The sequence below is a fragment of the Myotis nattereri genome (genome assembly GCF_964212035.1).
Source record: "Myotis nattereri genome assembly, chromosome: 14".
Taxonomy (NCBI): Eukaryota; Metazoa; Chordata; class Mammalia; order Chiroptera; family Vespertilionidae; genus Myotis; species Myotis nattereri.
This window is the reverse complement of record NC_138089.1, coordinates 31,322,421-31,335,809: the sequence shown is the minus strand read 5'-3', so window position 1 is coordinate 31,335,809 and position 13,389 is coordinate 31,322,421. Positions and strand designations below refer to the sequence as shown.

Here is a 13,389-nt window from a genome sequence, read left to right as displayed (position 1 = left end):
GAATAAGCCCAAAGAAGGGAGAGAACCATATGCAAAAGGGCCAATGAGAAAGAGAAGGTTGAATGTGAGAAACTGATAAAAGCAGTGGCTGGAGCAGAGAGAGCAAGAGCTGTGGGGGTGGGAAGGTGGAGGGGGGTAGGCTTGAGGGTGGGAGGATTGGGGGTGTGTGGGGCAGGCCACCGCAGGAGGAGTCAAGTCTTCACTCCAAGGGCAAGCAAAGGAAGCACCAGAGGATTACACACACACACACACACACACACACACACCCACACACACACACCTTTGTTGAGGTATAAATACCACATCATTTATCTATTTTTGTTCATAGTTTGATGAGCTTCAGCAAATGTATACAGTCGTGCGACCATCAGCACAATCTAGTCAGAACATTCCTGTCACCTCCGCAAGGTCCCTGTGCCCACTTGCAGTTAATCCTCACTCCCACCCTCAGCCACCACCGGCCTGCTTTCGGCCTCTATAGTTTTGCCTTGCCTAGAAATTTCATATTAGTGGAATGATACGCTATGCCATCTTGTATGTCTGGCTTCTTTCACCCCGCATATTTTTGAGATCCACTCATACTGGGGCAGGTGCCTCTTGCTAGGTTTCTCTTTTAGTATTCCATTGTGCGGATGAATCTGTTTTTCCATTTACCCATTGATGGACATCTGCATGGCCCCAGGTTCTGGCTACAGTGAATAATGCTGCTATCAACACTCACACACACGTCTGAGTGGACATGTTTGCATCTCTTTTGGGTGGGTACCAAGAAGCGGAATTGCTGGGTTGCTTTTAACCATTCCAGTGGGTCCGAAGTAGCGTCTCACTGTGGTTCTCTCATTTCTGACAGTGGGGAGCTTCACTTCGGGTGCTTCTGTCCTTCATGTATCTTCTTTGGTGAAGTGTCTGGCTTCTGGGATTTCACATTTGATGACTCACTTGAAGGACTCAGAAGCAATTATTTATGCCTATGGTAATGGGCTATCACAGCAAAAGGACACACAGCAGGACTAGCCTGGGGAGAAGACGCGGCAGATGGAGTCTGGAGGAGCCCAGGCCAAGGCTGCCCAAGTTCTCCCTCCTGGGGAGGGGGTCACACAGAGCACACTTTCCCCTCCAGCACTGAAATGCAGCATCAGCATGATTGTTTCTGCCCAGGGTTCGATTCCTGGTCAAGGGCATGTACTTGGGTTGCTGTTCCAGGGTTCAATTGAGGCTCCAGGGTTCGATTCCTGCTCAAGGGCATGTACCTGGGTTGCAGGTTCGATCTCTGGCCCATCAGGGCACGTGTGGGAGACATTCAATCAATGTGTCTCTCTCATCTCTCTCTCTCTCTCTCTCTCTCTCTCTCTCTCTCTCTCTCTCTCTCTCTCCTTCCCTCCCTCCCTCGCTCCCTTCCTCACTCCCTTCCACTCTCTCTCTAAAAATCAATGGAAAAAATATCAAGTGAGGATTAACAACAACAACAACAACAAAACAAAAAAACAAAACAAAACAAGAACTCTAACAATTCCCCCCAAAAGAAGACTAAAACCCAATTATGAATGATCCAAATATTTGACTGGACCTGTGTAGGGTTTTTATCATGGGCTGGTGATGAGGGCACTTTGCCTGCACGACCAGCCATGACCACCAAAATTCCGGGCTCCTAGAAGGAAAGCAGGTGTTCATTATAAATTACGTCTGCACAGTCGAGGCAAGCTGGTACAGGATTCAGTGTCACTCAGACATGCAGGCAGTGCTCCAAAAGCCAATTTCTCCGGTGCCAGCCAAGGGTCACCCCATGAGCAGGTCCTTCCAAAGAGCAACACCGGGCCTGCTGCACACGCCCAGTCAAAGCTTTGGATCATTTTTAAACTGGGTTTTAGTCTTCCTTTTTTTGGGAAATTTTTAGAGTTCTATTCTTGTTGTTGTTAATCCTCACTCAAGGATTTTTTTTTTCCATTGATTTTTAGAGAGATTGGAAGGGAGGGAGGGAGGGGGAGAGGAAGAGAGGTGGAGGGAGAGAGAGAGGCAAACATCGATGTGAGAGAGACACATAGACTGGATGCCTCCCACATGGGCCCTGACAGGAGGAAGCGATGGCTCCCCCAACTTGTCCACAGAACACAATATTGTCATTGTTTCTCATAGTGAAACTCCCATGACTTTGTGGGATTTTAGAATTTTGATCATTTGGGGAAGTTGGGACCAGATGAATTCCCTTCTGGTTTTCGGTCTATGGTGCCATGAACATGTCCCTTTGGGGTTATTTGAATAATTCTAAAAACTTTTCTAGGGTGTGCCTAGGTGCATTATTACAGATTGCTTATTAGTTACACACGTGTGTCTATAACGCTGAGTTCTGGCCCAAGAAAATAACTTCATGACTGAAATGGAACGCAGTCTATGCAGGGAGACCTTTGCAAAAAGTGAAGGCAGAAACACTCAGCATAGGAAGTGCGAGGATGGGGATAAGGACATTCATAGTCATGTATTAACCCAATTACCAAACGCACCTTGCAAATCCGGAGCGCTGTCAGTTTAAAATGGAATTTCACATCCTTCTGTCCCAAATGACACAGAAAGCATTATAAATGAAAATGTCTTTCCTGAGGCTAGACACAGAGCTCCTCTCCTTCGGCAGCACACGCTATCACAGGAGAACCTTTATTTAAGGCTGGAAATTCTATTTACCCAGGAGCCCAAGCCACTGTTTTTCTATTCTTGCAAAATCAACAAAACACCCAGGCAAACCAGATGCAAAGAAGGCCCCAGTGAGTGGAAAGGAATGTGAAATCAGGTGTGTTGGTCAGAGTCCAGGCAGCAATCAGGAGCTCAGCAGTGATACACATTTTCTCTTCTCTGATACTAACAAGGGGTGGTTACGGGCATCAATGGGACAAAGGGAGAGTAGAGAAATATATATATGAGTGTGGGTATTGTCTGGTATTCGCTGGCACCCTGCCCCAGGGCGAAAGGACCCCCTCCCTCTCTTGGGCCGGTGAGAAGCTGACCTGTCCACACTGACGTCTGAAAACCACCCCACCCCGGTGAAAAATTCCTGCCGGACAAACGGCTCCCGGAAAATGACCAAACCGCAGGACAGACCGCAGGTTTCACCTGACCCTGGAAAGCCCCGACTGCCACCAGTTTCGGCCAGCAACAATTACCTCAGAAAAGTATAAAACCTTGCCCCTGCCCAGGTTTGGCGCGGCTTCTCCGGCTCCCCTCTCTGAGCCGGTGAACCCGCCCGTGTGCTCCCAATAAAGCCTGTTTCATCTGGTCTCTGTTTGGACTCACGGTTTTTCCTTGCGGCGGCGTAAAACCTAAGAGGTATGTGGGTTTGTATGTGTGTTGTTTTATTTTATTTATTGATTAAATATATTTTTATTGATTTCAGAGAGGAGGGGAGTGGGAGATAGAAACATCAGTGATGAGAATCATTGATCGGCTGCCTCCTGTACGCCCCCTACTGGGGATCGAGCCCGCAACCCAGGCATGTGCCCTTGATGGGACTCAAACCTGGGACCCTTCAGTCTGCAGGCCGACGCTCTATCTACTGAGCCAAACCAGCTAGGGCTATTGTTTCGTTTTAGGACAATGTAAAGGCTCAGAAGTGAATGTTTTGCTTGATGGAGTCCCATGATATAGTCATGAATCAGAGAGATGGAGGCATCTACTCCCAGCCTTGTTGGGCCTGGAGCTCTGAGCCTGTAGAAAGGCTGGACAGGGAGATGGTGGCATGTGAGGATACCGCTCTCGGGTGCATACTGTAATAATAAACCCCTTCTGAAGGGGGTGATAATAAATCAAGCTCATCATGCTGCTTATTTTGCCCTTTCCTGCCTCAGGGCCTTTGCACATGCGGCTCATTCTGAAAGCCAGTGGCCTTGACCCATTCCCCAAGTCTTGTGAATTCATCTTTCAGGTTTCAAATCCATCTTCTCTTCCCTGCCATAGGGGGTGAATCCCTGATGTTTTTTAGGGTCTAAACTCTGTACAGTTTTGAAGGTCCCTTTTCAGAATAAGAATAAAAATTATGATGTGAAAGTCAGACCCCTCCAAGGGTGTTGGAAAGTGAAAAGCTAGCACTTACGCTTCTCGGTGAACCTGCTGCCTCTTGGTGTCAGAGCACACAGTGTATTTGCTCTCAGAGCCCTCATCACAGTTCTAACCATGTCTAGTCCTGTGGGTATTTGATTCCTGCCCACCTCCCCAGTGGACCACAAGCTTTTAGGGGGGAGAGACTGTGTCCATTTTGCTCATTCTTATACCCTTGGGGTTTAGTCTAGTGCCTGGCACATGAGAGGTCCTCAATAAATAGGATTTGAATAAATGAATCCTGACTTTTGAATCATAATAATCAAAATCATACAACTACTAGCTTCCACCCATTGACAGTCACCTCTTGCCAGGCCCTGGCTGGCAGTTCTGAAGGTACAGGTACGTTGGAAGCCTCAATCTGTGAAAACGGGAGAGAAAGCCACAAGGGCCCTGGGAAGTGAAGGGAGACTGAAACCGAGGTGCCCCTGATTCTTACTGTCAAGGGCATCGTGACCCCCAGAATAAACACGACTTCATGAGTGGTAGGGACTGCTCCCAAACTTTTTTATTTTTTACTTTTTAAAGAGGAGACTCTTCTGAAGCTGCTTCTTCCTGCTTTTCCCTCTTGGGAAACAGAACCCCTCGTCCTATACATACCCCTGCAGCCACGTTAAGCCAGTGGGTCTCAGCTAGGATGATTATATTGCGCCCCAGGAGGAATATGGTAATGTCCGGGGGCATTTTTGTTGTTACAGCAGGATGTGGGGGGATGTTACTATCAGCATCTAACGGACAGAGGCCAGGGATGCTGCTAAGCATCCTGCAACGCACAGGGCAGCCCCTCACAGCGAAGAATGATCTCAATATAGCCCAAGCTGAGAAACCCTGCCTCCAACCCAAAGGCTCCCTCTCCACCCCTTTTCCTGAACAGCACAGCTGTTTGCAGGGTGTGTGTGTGTGTGTGTGTGTGTGTGTGTGTGTGTATGTTTTCCTCCTTTGCCTTCTACACTCCACACAGAACAGTGGGGCAACACTGCTCAGAGAGCAAGGAGGAAGATATTCAGCAGAGTAAATGTGATGTCATTTCAGTTATGCATTCAGCTTGTTAAAAGAAAACTAACATTATTGTAACAGGCCCTGTTCTAGGCCAGTACATCGGGTGGCCTGGGAATCTTGTAAAAATGCAGAATCAGAATCAGGAGCCTGAGAGCCTGCATTGCGAACCAGGCCCCCGGGGATGTCCGTGCTGGGGCCCGGCACCACACTTGGAGTAGCAGGTTTCTAGGTACGGAGGACAGATCAACAAACAAAACAAAGACCCCCCGCCCTTGGAGAGCTCCTAGTCTGGCTAGAAATATATTGGACCCTAAGAAAGGTAGTCAGGCTGAGGTCAGAGGCACTCGGAGATGGTAGAAAATCAGAGCTGGAAGAGAACTTAGAGGATGTCTGTTCCTATTTTAGAGGCTGGGAAACTGATGCTCACAGTGGGAAGGGAGTTAGTCAAAGTCGCATCCTTTGCTGTGGCAGCTTTTGGAAAAGGCTGTTGGTTTCCTATTCCCTTGCATTATCAGGGTACTTAGGGACCCCTTTAGGGTAGCAATCAATCATGGTGGTGGGGTGGGGGAGGAATGGTCAGCAGCTTCAGAGGTTGCAGGAGTACAGGTCTGGGGGACCCCCAAGGAGGCCCCCACGGCTCTGGACCCAGGAAATCAATTTCAGTCATCCCCCTAATGACACATGCAAACACTGGCATATATTTTGGGAGATTTTAGGTTTCTTCGACTGACCCTCTATTTTTCTGCATGACTAAATCTGTAGCAAGGATGAGCCAGGAGAAAAACCTCTTCCTATTGGGAATGGAAGGATAAATCCTGAACCCACGCCAGGCTCCTGTTCCCATCTCCCAGGGCCCAGCTGAACAAGGCCACCTACCCAGAGTTTCAGATTGGAGAACCGTTCGCATGGTGTTAAAAAGCAACTGCCTCCTCCACTGCTAGGAACATAAACTTTTAAATTCAGGCCCGTTGTAGCAAATTTCATGGAGTAGCTAAAAAGAAGAGCAACATCTGGCACACTGGTCATTAATAATACAACAAAGGAAGAAAAAGAGAAACTTTTCATTAGTAGTTTTTGATGTCAATTTATTTTATCCCTTTGTCAATATTCAAACAGGCAGGCCAGCATTAAACATTCAGAAAGATCCTCTAACAGAGTCGAGGCATCTGTCTTACCTCAGTTTCTTCTTAGAAACCTGGACATCAAGAGCTCGGGTATTTATAGAATAGCTGTGTTAAAAATATCTGCTGTGTCAAAAATATTGTTTGAGGATGACTGCTTAGAAATATTTTAGTTGAAATTTTATCAATGGCCAGTAAGCAGGCAGATCCTGGTTCTTAAAGGAAGATCTGGTGTAAATCAGCAAAAGTGTGGCTTCCAAACTTTTAAGTCCTCAGTTGGTATTTTGTTTGAAATCTGGTGTTGACAAAGCCCACTGTTTGTTAATTAGCATCCTGTCAAATCTCTCAATCAAGACCACGCTGCACCTGGTCCTAGTTAAAAAGTGCATTGTGGGCAACTCTGATGTGACCCACAGGGGACCCTGCCATGCGCAGAACCACCTTCAATGTGCATGTCACAAGTACCCCTTACGAAATGAGAAGGCCTCTTCACCCAAAGGTGCTGAGAGCTTTTGCCTACTCCTAACGGCCTGCCACGCCATGTTAACTTCTTTGATAAATGTTCATCCTCCAGACACTTGCTCTTCCCGAAAGAAGGCATCCCTTCCTGGGACAGAAGACTCCTCAGAAGTAAAATTATTCTTGAAAGAAAACAAATGAAAAATGGAAAAAAAGAAAAAGAAAAACAAAGACCGAATGCTCTCTCCTCAGGAGGAGCTCAGTGAAGAAGAGGCTGGCCCTCCTAGCTTGCCTCTCCTTCGCTGTTCTGGGCACTGTTGCCTTTCCAAGAACTGCCCGTGGAATAGAGGTTGTGGTCCTTGATGTAGGCAATGACGGCGTCCGGGAGCAGGTACTTCACGCTCTGCCCGTGGCCCAAGGCCCTCCTGATGTATGTGGAGCTGATGTCGTTCTGCACTGGCTCCCTGACCAGGAGGATGTTGTGCTGGCACCTCTGCAGGATGGGAGAGTCTGAGATGTACCCTTTCAGGTCGTGGCCAGCCCGGCCCACGCACACCAACCCGAACTTCTCCACTATTTCCTGGATGTGCTCGTCTTTCCAGAGGTTGGGGGTCTGGAAGGTCTTCAGGATGTCTGCCCCGCAGAGCAGCTTCAGCTCAGGCACAGCTGGAAAGACAAGGGCAGATCCCAGCAAAGTTACAGGAAGGGTCATGGCCGGGAAAGATAATGTATTCCATTTGCAATGTTCATAAACGCTCCTTGGAATGTATTGGAAACTCAATGTCTCCATGCTCATGACTTAAAAAGAAAAAGCATGAATCTGAAGCCACTTCAGGGACACACAGTTACAGGTAATAATTCAATCAATAAATCTTTGTTTGCTATTGGTGAAGTGCCAAGTGACACAAAATAGTTTTTATTTTTAGTGGTTGCTGGGTCCCACGCAGAGTGGTCCAAAGGTGGCTGTGCTGTACCCAGAACCCCATCTTCTGACAGAGGAATCCTTCTTTAAGCCCGAGGACTAACAAGCTGTGGGCCTCAGACAAGTTACTCCCTTCTCAAAACCCATTTCAGCTCTAACGTTTGTGCTTCTCTAAGTAAGCCCTCATCATAACGGTTAATTGTAAAGGATAACCGAAAGGTCTCAAGGCCCCAGCTGATGACCTTGTCATCTGTTTTCAATGAAACAAAGCTCTAGTCTAGAACAACTGATCAATGTGGATAATCCTTTGACATTTGTTCTAACAGAATGGCGATATTGCTGATAAAAGAGTACTTAACATTTATCGGGTGCTTACTATGAGCACTACTGGGTGCTAAGCACCTTTTGTGTATAATCTCATTTGAGCCTCAGAACAACTTTATGAGGCAGGTATTATTGTTGCGCCCATTTTGCAGAGGGAGAAAGGAAGGCACAGAGAAGCAAGTGACTTGCCTGAGGTCACTCCCTCATCCAGGCAGTTAGTATTCAAACCTGACAGCCAGCCGCTAGGTGGGGCATTTGTAACTGGTAGGCTCTGCTGCCGCCTGCTGGCAGGAATTGTACATGCACCAGAACCGAGAAGCCCTTCCTGGATTGTACAGGAAAAATCAAGTCCATGGGAGAAGCAACCGGCAGGATCTCCGGCCCTTCTGGAAGGGGATCCTAGCTTTGGTAAACAGCAAAGGCTGGGGTCCTAGAGCGCTGGCATCTCAGTCACCAGGAAACCTCAGCTGGGAGGGGCTTCAGGGATACCACCTGCTGGGGAAAACCTGACGTAATTGCTCAGTTTAGGCTCCTCTACTGTGGAACCTTGAAAGGAATCTGGACCTGGACCAGAGAAAGGAAGTAAAAGAGGGGCACTAGGCCAGCTGTGGAATGGAAAGTGACAAACCGAGTATCACGGGGAGGTCCGAGTTCCAGCCCCAGTCGGGCACAGGCTTCTGTGGGGCTAGAGCCAAGGCCTTCCTTCTCTGGGCCTCAGTTCCCCACCTATGAAATGGTGGGCACTGGACTTGTTTACTCAGCAGATGTAATTAGAGAAACACTTTTCAAACACTCTAGCAGGATGATATTGGTATAAGGGAATGACATTCAAACGTATATTAATGCATGATGCACGAATTCTCCATGGTTAAGAACAGGATTCTAGACACCTTAGATTCTAATCCTGTTATTTAACAGTGTGACCTCAACTTTAAAATGAGGATATTAATAGTACTTATCAACTAGGATTATTTTAGAATCAAACCAGCTTATAAATGTAAAGTACTTTGAGTAAGTGTGGTATGTGTTACCTGCATCCATCAGTCCATCCATCCACTCACTTATCCACCAATTCATTCATTGACACATCCATTGAACACTTACGGGGTATCCCACGGCCTTTTATAATCAATGAAACTGCGTTTAAAATTTTTCCAATAACTCACACTTTTCACTAATTTGGGCTGGTCCCATTGCTCCAACATATGTGTGGGTTTGAATTATTCTGCACCTGTGAGGTTTTTACTCATTTCTTATTTATTCAATCATTGTACTACAGCCTAACACCAGAGTTTGTCCTTTCAAACAGTTGGGTGGTTTTTATATGGCCTTCCTCTGGGGGAGGTTAAATGATGTACATTTAATTCCAGGGTCTCTGGAGGCCTAGGGCACACACCCCTGTTCCTATAGGTCAGAGAACAAAGACACTCCCTTCTCCTCCCAGTAGATATTTGTGGAATGATTTCCACATATCGGCTTCATTATTAGATGCCGCTTGACTCATTAACAATGACAGTAGGAGCATGATTCACTCTGAGCCCCTGCTCACTCCTTCTCTGGTCCTCAAGTCAAAGGCATGTCTTCTTCCGGCCACAGGTGCTCAGACCCCAACTCTGGGCAGTCCTGTCATCGGGCCTCACAGAAGTGTTCCCATATCCCTTTCAAATCCACTCACATCACTGCTACACAATCTTCAGGTCAAGTGGGTCTCACCATCCTAGTCCACAGTACATAGTCTGAGGTGTTGAGTAAAGGCTACCACTGGACTTGTCCCAACAGTGATGCAGTGACTCAAACAGGAGGTGCGCTGGCGTTCTCGGGCAGGGTGCTCTCTCTGAATTGCCACCGGCTTTGAAAAGCAGAGATTCACGTGGAATGTGAGGGAAGTGCCCCCAGGACCTTTTCCTTTGAATGTCCAGCTGCCCTAACACCTTTTAAAATGTTTTTTTAATTGATTTTGAGAGAGAGAGAGGGAGAGGGAGAGATAGAGAGGGAGAGAGACAGAGAGAAACATCATCGATTGATTCCTTCCTGCACCCCCCCTACTGGAGAATCAAGCCTACTGTAACCCAGGCATGTGCCCTGACCGGAAGTTGAACGGATGACTGTGCGAGCTGCCCTCTTTGACATTAAAGGGCACCAACCTTGAGGTCAGTCAGTCCTGGGTTCGAATTTCAGACCTGCTGGGACTCTGGGATAGTTGTAGCAGACAAGCCTGCTTCCTCAGTTGTAAAATGGGGATGATAAAAACCTCCTGAGGAAGTTATGGAAATCGAGTGAGGGAGGGAATGCTATGTGCATTCCTGCCTAGTGCCGGATATGCCCACGGCCACGTGGGCCACACGGACACACACAGGAGCGTGGGACTTCTGGGCCTACACAGGAGGACACCAAAGATGAAGCCAGGTACTGGCATCTGTAGGACAGCACCCCGCTTAGCCAGACAAGTCAGTGTGAAATGGAATCGGATGAAGTGCCTGCTCGGGTTACATGGAAAGGGCGTCCTCTGAGGGCCACTGGGCTGTGCTCAGCCCCATCAGCCCAGGGCGGGGACCAACTTCACAAAAGACAGACACAGTCGGCTGTTAAAGGACCCAGGCATCCCCCATCCCAGTGTGACACCCATGTAGCCCAGGACGCAGCAAGCAATCCCCATGACTGGTGAGGCCAAGGAGGACTGCAAATCACAGGAGTGATGGGCAAAGCAGGGCTCTGGCAGCCAGAAAATGCTGAGCTCAGCCTATAATTTGCAATCCCAGAGTAGAACAGCACACAATAAAATACACAGCACACAAACGGTCCTTTAGAAATATGTCACTAGTAACATACAAGCCACCTCATCAAAAGCCAGACTTATGCTGAGAAAAACTCCATCTTCCTCTTTTAATTGCTCTACAATTTTTTTTCCTGATTACAAACATATCTGTGTCAATTATGGAATATTATGGAATATATAGAAGATATGTGTTAAAAGCAGGAAATAATAATCCTATATAATACAAGCCTAATATGCTAAGTGTCTAGTCGTCCGTTCAACCAATCAAAGTGTAATATGCTAATGATATGCTAAGGCTGCTCAACCACTTGCTATGATGCGCACTGACCACCAGGGGGCAGACAGTTGACCAGTTGCTATGATGTGCGCTGACCACCAGGAGGCAGACACTCCAACTGGTAGGTTAGCTTGCTGCTGGGGTCTGGCCAATTGGGACTGAGTGAGAGGGGCCGGACATGCCCTGGAGCCCTCCTGCAGTCCCTCCCCAGCTGGCCAACCTCTTGCGTCCCTCCCTGGCCTGGCAATCATACACCGGTGGGGTCCCTCAGCCTGGTCTGTGCCCTCTCGCAATCCGGGACCCCTCGGGGGATGTTAGAGAGCCCATTTTGGCCCGGTCCTGCTCAATACAGGAGCTGTTCCCTGGTGGTCAGTGCGCTCCCACAGGGAAGTGGGCCTAAGCCATCAGCTGGACATCCCCCAAGGGCTCCTGGACTGTGAGAGGGCGCAGGCTGGGCTGAGGGACCCCCCCGCCCGAGTGCACGAATTTCGTGCACCAGGCCTCTAGTTATATATATATGAAAGCCTAAGTGATCGAACGACCAAATGACCAAACAATTGGTCGCTATGACATGCATTGATGACCAGGGGGCAGACGCTCAACACAGGAGCTGTCCCCTGGTGGTCAGTGCGCTCCCACAGTGGGAGCGCTGCTTAGCTGACTGACAGGCTCCAGATGCTGGGTTCACAGCTGGCAAGTGCAGCTGTAGCGGCACGAGCTTCTCCCACCTCCGCCTTAGTGCTACTGAGCAGTGGTGGTGGCAGGCGTAGGGGGGCTGGGAAGAGCGGGAGTGGCACAGTGCCTGGCTCGGTTCGGGCTCCTCCCTGGCCACCTGCTGCTTCATGGGATGTTGGACTGCCAGTTTTAGCCTGATCCCTCGAGGGTTCCCAGATTGCGAGAGGGTGCAGGCCAGGCTGAAGGATCCTACCAGTGCATGAATCTATGCACCAGGCCTCTAGTAATAATAATAATAATAATTCTGCTTTCTACAAATCATCAATAGTTTGGTATATTTTAAAATATTTATATTTTTCTATATACTTGAGATTATATATATAGAACTGTATCCTGTTTTTTTCCACTTACCTCATGAGCATTTCTCTAAACCAAGAAAACCTTTTGTGTAGATTCTTCATCCAGGTAGCCTATCTAGTAATAGACAAAGATTGAAATTGACCGTACCTTCGCTACACCTCCCACTGGCTAATCAGCAAAATATGCAAATTAACTGCCAACAAAGATGGCGGTTAATTTGCATACATAGGTGCGAAGCGGCGGAGCGAAGACTGAAGGTGGCTCCAGCCAGAGCAGCAAGGGCTGTGAAGGCGGCTCTGGCCGGAGTGGCACTGCTTTTCCTCTGGCACCCGGGACCCAGGCCTACTGCATGAATCTTTTCATGCAACAGGCCTGTAGTACAGTATAATTTACTTACACATGCCCTTATATTTAAACACTGAGGTTTCTTTTATTTTCTGCCATTATAAAAACTGTGTGATAAACATCTTTCTGCATACATCTTTGTCCTGATTTCTAATTATTTCCTCAGCTAGATTCCTGAGAAGGTGGGGTGGGAACTATATCAAGCAAGAGGCATGGACATTTTTCCCTCCTCCTTTAAAAAAAAAATTTATTGATTTTTAGAGAGTGTGGAAAAGGAGAGGGAGAAACATTGACCGGCGTCTCCTGCATGTCCCGTGAGCACCTGCAACCCAACTCAACCCCACCTAGGCATGTGCCCTGAGAGAATCAAACCAGTGGCTTCTTGGTGCACGGTTGACACTCAACCACTGAGCCACACTGGTCAGGCAGGGGCATGGACATTTTAAAGCCCCTGATACATTCTGGTCAACTGAAAGCCCACTTTTCATTCAATGTAAACTTCCTTTTTTAATAGTTACTTTACATGAGAACAAGATGAGTAGCATTTAGGGTTTGAACAGAAAGAAGGGATATGAGACAAACCCCAATGTTACAGGGCCAAGCAGAGTGGGCTAGGAACCCCTAGAAAAATAAATCCCAAAAGAGAGTGTTGTGAGCTTTGGCAGAGGGAGTGAGGAGTCCATCTCAATGAAAGCAAATGGGATTGTTTTCACGGGGAAGGTAAGTTCTAAACTGTGCCTCAAGGTCAGACAGGTTTCGACAGGGGAGCTGAGATGGGAAGGGGAGGAGGGGGCAGGCCAGGTAAAGAGCCGACAGGGATTCTGGAAGCATGTGCAGAGGTAACATGCGAGAAGATGGGAGCCTCAGGGGGGCATGCCTTCCACATCACGGGCTGGGGGACGGGGGGGGGGGGGGCTCCCAGCCTCTCACTGGAGGCTCCAGCATTCCCCAGAGGCACGGAGTGCCCAGCATCCATGCTGTTTCCTGCCTTTGTGCCTTGCTCAGCTGCGTTTCTGCCCAAAAATGCCCCCAACTCCAGATAACCTAC

At 48.1% G+C, this 13,389-nt stretch overlaps 1 protein-coding gene across 5 annotated transcripts in view; it reads right to left on the bottom strand.

Annotated features, from left to right (window-relative positions):
- NMNAT3 (nicotinamide nucleotide adenylyltransferase 3) overlaps window positions 1–13,389 on the bottom strand; it is a 91,222-nt gene that overhangs the window by 7,056 nt on the left and 70,777 nt on the right. For 2 of the 5 annotated variants that reach the window (XM_081105582.1, XM_081105586.1), the window contains one exon: window positions 6,149–7,328. The exons of 2 other annotated variants lie outside the window; for them this stretch is intronic. In XM_081105582.1, coding sequence (XP_080961708.1) covers window positions 6,946–7,328 — 383 coding nt within the window. In that variant the 3' untranslated portion in view covers window positions 6,149–6,945. Of the gene's footprint in view, window positions 1–6,148; window positions 7,329–13,389 lie in introns of those variants that run through there. One more of the 5 variants, XM_081105583.1, reaches the window with a different exon arrangement.